Raw genomic sequence first — 7,065 nt, forward strand, 5'->3', positions numbered from 1 at the left:
TTCTAAATATATTAAGAAAAATTTTTGAAAAAGAAAACAAATTAGAATTTTTTAAAAATAATGTCGAATACGAACTCCAAAAGTACGTTTCATATTGAAAAAAAATAGCAAATCTAGTTTTGAATTTGGATTATCCAAACCCAAACTGGAATACAGAAAAAAAAAAAGAAGAAGAAAGCAAATCCTTGTTCAAATCTGAAAAAAAAAAAAACAAATAACGAAAAAAAATAAAATTCGAATCGAATTCCGATGGTAAAATTCTAATTCATGTCGGATAACTTTCGGAATCGGAGTTCTGATAATATCAGATCAATTTTGGCTCGTGATCTCTTACCCCGTATAAGTTCCCCCTCGTCCCCCTCCCTCTCTCTCCCTCTCGCTTTCTTTCGCTCCGTGACCGAAGAATTATTATTATTCCGGAATTAGGAGGATCGAGAAGAAAATGTCGGCGAGGTGCGGACCGCTCCTGGTGAACAACGACAGGACCTTGGCCGAGGTGACCTTCGCCGATGCCCACCGCATCTCCACGACCGTCACCCACTCCGCGGTCATCGTCGCCGACTGGATCAACGAAACCATCCAAGGCTGCAGCGGCGGCGGCCCCTGCCAACGCCACCGCGTCGGTCTGGAGGTCGCCTGCCAGCCGAACGGCAACATCGTGCTCCTCCAGCTCTGCGTCGGCAGCCGCTGCCTCATCTACCAGCTACTGCACCGCGACCGCGGCACCAACCCCCCTCGCGAGCTCTTCGCGTTCCTCGATGACGCCCGGTTCTTCTTCGTCGGGGCTGGCGTGGAGGTTGTCGCCTACGGGCTGCAGAGGGAGCATGGCTTCTCGGTGAGGAATACGGCAGACCTCGGGGACACAGCGGCAATAAGGCTGGGCCGGGAGGATCTCCGGCAGGCCGGGCTGGAGCGGCTGGCGAGGGAGGTGATGCGGGTGGAGATGGACACGCCCGCGGAAGTGCGGTGGAGCGAGTGGTGGCGGCGAGACCTGAGCCAGGAGCAGATCGCCTGCGCGTGCGCCGAGGCCTTCGTCTCTTTTGAGCTCGGCAGGATCCTCTTCCCGATAAAACCAAATTAAAACTGAATTAACGATAGATAAGTTGAACCGTAGGATATTTTAGAATTAGTTGGATTTAGATTTTTTTTTTTTTAATTTTAATTAGCCTTTTATTAGTTGTTACCCTGCTGGATAGGTTGATGGTTGTTACGAAGCAGATAGAGACACTTTTAAATTCGTTTATGAATGCTTAGTTTAAATTAATGTGACCGATAGATAAATTATCCTTTTTATATTTTTTTAACTTTCAACTTAATTTCCTCTTTTTTATTTTATTTTACGTTGGCTTTCTTTTCTTCTAACTCAACTTTTCTCTCTCATCTTTATTCTTTGTCAATTTTTTTTTTTTTCATTTTGTATGAAATTTAATTATATTTTAAATATGGAATTGATCGCTTATCAGACTATAAGTATAGTATTGAACTTTGATATTAAAATCAAAGTAAAAACGTATAGAATTTTTTAAAATATGAATTATTTTGAATCAGTTATTCAACTGTTCAAAATTTATTTTTATTCTCCAAGTATATTAGATTTAAGTTAGTCAATAATATTTTAATTTTAAATTTTGAATATATCATTTAGTTATACAGATTTAATTAGTATAGTTTATATAATTTTTACAATTAAATTTATTAAAATAACATTCGATCTCTTTATTTTTTTATTATACAATGTATATCTAATTGATAAATACTATAAAACTAAAATTTATATTTAATATGTATAATAATCTAAACTATTTAAAAATAATAGATAAATAATTATATATTTTTAATTTTTATAATAAAATAGAAAAAATTAAATTAAATTAAAAAAATGAGCTTTATTCTTCAGTCCACGTCAACGGAGAGAGTGAAAATTTTTTTAAATTTTTTTTTTGAAAAAGGCTGGGCCCATCCCTACCGTCCACCACCTCTCAGGTGGGCCCCACATCAACTCTATCAATTCGTTATATATAACAGATTATTATTATATAGATTATATAGATGTCTAAACTTTCAATTTCGGCGGGAAAATTTTTTAATTTTTATCAACTAGCTTAGTAGATTTTTTCTTTTTAAGTGGATTTGCAATTATGTAGTCACATTTGATTGGATATCTTGCACATAATTTATTTTTATTTTTCAATTTTCAAATTAAGCAGGGAGGAATAAGTTGAACAAAACTTCCATACTTTGTTTTTGTTTTCTTAAATTTTCGAATACAACTATTTTTTTTGCTTTTTTTTTTTTTTTGGCCTTTCGAACTTTATAAAACTAAACGATTGTATAATTAATAATTTTAATTGAAAAGAGGAGTTTATTGAACTATACTTTTTGGCAAAGATAAAAATTAATGTATTTATTTACAAATGAGCTAAAGTTTAGGGGGCTTCTATAAATTTTGCTCTTATTCTTTTTAACCTTAATTTCATATAATTTGAAATGCTGGAAGGTGGACTTTCCTCTTGCTTAGATTAACTTCATGTAATTTAATATTTGATTCGAATTCTAAATCCAAATTCAGATTTTGTATTCAAATTGCAAGTTGCAAATTTTTTTTTTTGAATCAGGCCGTTTGGTTCGGAGTTAAAGTGGGATAAGAAGGAAAATTAATCTCAACCCCGCTCCTCCCACTTTAACCCCAAACATAATTTTTGGAGGGTGAGGTTCGCTAACCGTAACCAAATGGATTATCCCGGAACAGGGGTGGGCTTAGCTAATTCCAACCCTATTTAATTTTTAAATATAAATATAAATTTTAAGTTTTAAAATTTAAAACTAATATTTATTTTTAAAATTTTAAATTTTGAATTTTAAATCTTAAAATTAAAATTTTTATTTTTAATTATTTAAATTTCAAGTTTGACATTTTAGATTTGTAACTTGAGATTTGACTTAAAATTAAAATTTACAACTTCAAATTTTTAAATTTAAGACTCAAAAATATAGATTTTAATTTTGAATTTTGAATTTTGAATTTTGAATTTTAAATTTTAAATTTTAAATTTTGAATTGTTTTTTAATTATTTAAATTTTAAATTTGCTATTTTGTATTTGTAATTTTATATTTGTTAGATTTGATTTAAAATTTAAAATTAAAAGTTATAACGTGAAATTTCTAAATTTGAGATTAAAAAAATATAGATTTTAATTTTGAGTTTTTTACTTGTAAAAATTATCTATTTAAATTTGAAATTTAAATATAAAATAAAAAATTTATATTCAAATATAATAATTTGGACAATATTATTATTTTTATTTATAACTATCTAGTATCTACTATTATTTTTATTCTATTTCATCTATCCAAATATTAAGATCGGGTAAATCAGGTCTACGTGCTATTTTCAGTTTTTTTAAAAAAATCCAACTAATTGAGCGTGTTATCTAGAGAAGAAAACGGGTTGGATATGGATTAGATAGGACCTAACTATTATCCATATCTACATTATTATGTCGCATCTATTTCCAAAACTTAAATCCACGTTCATAAAGATAGATTTTATACAAGTCCCATATCAAGCATATACAAATATACAAATATAAATTAGATTTATAATAAATAAATAGAAGAAAAAGTAACAAAAGTTATCGATAGAAATTTAATTTGAAGTTTCTAAATCTAAAAAAATGAAGAAAAAATTAAAAAATGAAAACTTTTATAAAATAATGTCAAATATGAATATGAATGAATATGAATATCGATCAATAAGAATTCCAACATTATCTTGAATAAAAATAAAAAATCCAAATCCAAATTCGAAAAAGATTTCAATTCAAAAATCAAAATGTATATCCGAATCTTACGGTAGAATTCTAATTCACATCTGACAATTTTCGTATTGATAGTTGGGTTGGTAGTATCCGATCGATCTATCCGCTAAACTCTTTTATTTAGGCTCGGCTACTATATATTGATAGTACAAAGCATTTGGTATTATCGAATTTGCTGCCATTAAATTTATCTCTTTTATAATTTTTATCCGTTCAATTAACCACCAACTCAACCCAAGGGAACCCATATCATTCTAACCGCACATCTTTTAATCCAACGATAGAAAACCTAATAGCACCAAGTCATTAGTGCTATTAATAGTATTCCAGCCTAGTTCTCTCTCTCTCTCTCTCTATATATATATATAGAGTCCGGCTACTATACTCTTATGAGTACGATCGCCCTCGTGTTCTCATAAGTTGTTTTCGATGATAGAGCTTCCGAATCGACGATCCACACCGTTAAATATTATCTAGTGTATTTAAAACTTCTAGAAATCAAATTTCATAATTTTTCGACATCATTTACCTTACGATCAAAAGCTCACAAAACTGACAATTTTTAACGGCCGGTATGAGAGTACTTGCTAGTTTAACGTTAAAAACGAATCGGAATATGATTGAATTTTGATAGAAAGATGTATTCACTGTAGCCTTAGATAAAAGATCAATTAACTCCGATCTAAATTGGAAGGATTCTGATCATTAATCCATTTTAAGGACGTTCATCGATTTTGACGCGTGATCATTTTATAAGAAGACCAACTTGATAGACTTTATTATGATTTCGAAATTACAAAATTTAATTTTCTAAAGGTTTCAAATACTCAGTTCAATAGATTAAAATTGGAGTGGAGATCGTCGATTGGAAGCTCATCATCGAAAACAAACTGAGTAGTAATGGGGGGGAGGTTTTTTGGGGGGTGGGGGGAGTTCCACTACTCATAAGAGTATAGTAACCTACTATATATATAATAGTATATAATATAGGAGCTAGCTTCCTATCTTTCGAAAAAGGTAGACGGAAGGCCTCCATACTTGTAAGGCTTAGTTTGATATTGAGGTCTATCTAATGCTATTAGATAAAATGGAGTTGTGAAAAAAATATATATATAGTGATATACTTCTGCGTTTCTCCGGTGGGACCGCAAAAAATTTAGCGTAATCGACTCATTGTGATATGTGGAATGCAATATTACGTACGGAAACAAACAGAATATTTTTCCAACGTACTTTCTCACCGCACGTAACACAATCTCCCCGTTATCCCAAACGACGCAATCTCCCCGTTATCCCAAACGAATCTTAAGTTGTTTTCAGTAATGGGACATTCGATTCGGCGATCGGTTTCATTAGACATGATATACGCTGTTGGAACTTCGTAGAAACTAAATTTCATAATTTTTTGATTTCGTCTGTCTAGTAAACGAGTAGCCTCAAAATGAACGGCTGAAAATAAAAATCTCATAAAAAACAGTGATAAATGACTCAAATATCAAATCGGAAGTATTAATCTTATTATTGATGTTAAGTAGAATTTTCTATTAAATTTTCATCTAATTTGGATACTTTTACACTGTTGAACTTAAAAACGTGTCACATTGGCCATTAAAATATTCATTTTTGAGACCTTTTGATCGCTTGGTAAATTTTGTCAAAAAATTATAAAATTTGGTTTCTAAATAGTTCAAATAGGGTATATTATACTTAACAGAGCCGATCGTCAAATCAGATTTCTTATCATCGAAAACAACTAACAAATACGGAGATCTCCGTACTTTCAAAAGTACTATATATATATCAGGCAGAGGGCATGAAAGCTTTCATGCCCTCCGGGGCACGAACATTCAATAAAAGCTACTATCCTGCAAGCTAAGCTGCTAGCCAAGGCAATTCATACTAGATGGGATAACCTTGATAGATCTTTGGTTTAAAATTTAAAAAAACTGTAATAAATGATTCGCTAGTTTTCCAGATTTTTTACTGATAAAATTGCCAGCTACACCGTGTAAAAATTCAAGTTGCCACATCTTCATAGGTTTAATGTACTTTTAAATTATCTTTTAAGATGAATTGTAGTCATCGTTCTAGTTATGAAGGCTAAATTTTAAACTTAGGAAATAGTGATAAAAAATACTCTAAAAATAAAAGTCGGCAAGTAAAACTCCGATGAGCAAGTGATTTGTTTGCTTTAGTTTTTTAATATTTTAAACCAAAGATCTATCAAGATTATCGCATCTAGTTCAAATTGCCTTGGCTAGCGGCTTAGCTTGCAGGGTAGTAGCTTTTGTTGAATGTTCGTGCCCCGGAGGGCATGAAAGCTTTCGTATCCTCGGATCGAGATATATATATATATATATTGATCCGATGATACGATAATTATCGTGGTTCAGTAACCACGATGGTTTAAAAACTGGTAACCTAATTCTCTACACACCAATCCTACTACACCCGGGGGATCCCAACTCACCCACCAACCAACTTATCATACTAGATTGCCCACGTTTACTAGTTTTCCCATCTAGATTACCGCCTTTTGAACCATCGTGGTTCACGAAGCACGATAATTATCGTATCATCGGCCTGAGAGAGAGAGAGAGAGAGAGAGAGAGAGAGAGAGAGAGAGAGAGAGAGAGAGAGATATATATATATATATATATATATATATATATATCGAAATATAGTACTCATTCAGAAGNAGTAGCCTCACTATATATATATATATGAGTAATATTTCAATACACCACCTAAATCTTATGTAAACCTTGACCATTTATTTTTTTACATAGATGGTTGAGATGTAATATAATTCTAAAGGCGAGACTTACCATTTAGGCATAGGTACCTGTCACCAGATATCTATTTAAAGGGTAGGTACCTATTTAAAGGGTATTTTGGTCATAGAAAAATATTTTGATCTACAAAAACGATTTTATCCAACTAAGAAATACTATAACCTTCTTAAATATGTACAACAATTGTTGGAATTCAAATTATAACTAAAATATAAATTTAAATGCAAAGCAACATAACAAACAAAATTATAAATCAAATTCAATTTTTCAATAAACAAAATCGTAAAGCGTTAAAGAATAGGTAGTCAAATTAATTTAATTTTTTTGATTTAAATTAAAATTTTGAATTTGAACTGAAAGTTTTATTTTAAATTTGTGTTTTATATTTAAAAATTGAATTTGATTTATAATTAAGTTTGTTATGTTGCTTTGTATTTAAATTTATAATTTA

General features: G+C 31.3%; 1 protein-coding gene across 1 annotated transcript; it reads left to right on the plus strand.

The window, feature by feature from the left end:
• On the plus strand, positions 380-1,081 carry LOC109714627. Its single transcript, XM_020239323.1, has one exon. It carries the CDS (start codon positions 443-445, stop codon positions 1,079-1,081), a length of 639 nt encoding a protein of 212 aa, XP_020094912.1. The 5' UTR covers positions 380-442.

This window comes from Ananas comosus, linkage group 8, assembly GCF_001540865.1.
Source record: "Ananas comosus cultivar F153 linkage group 8, ASM154086v1, whole genome shotgun sequence".
In the NCBI taxonomy this organism is placed as follows: Eukaryota; Viridiplantae; Streptophyta; class Magnoliopsida; order Poales; family Bromeliaceae; genus Ananas; species Ananas comosus.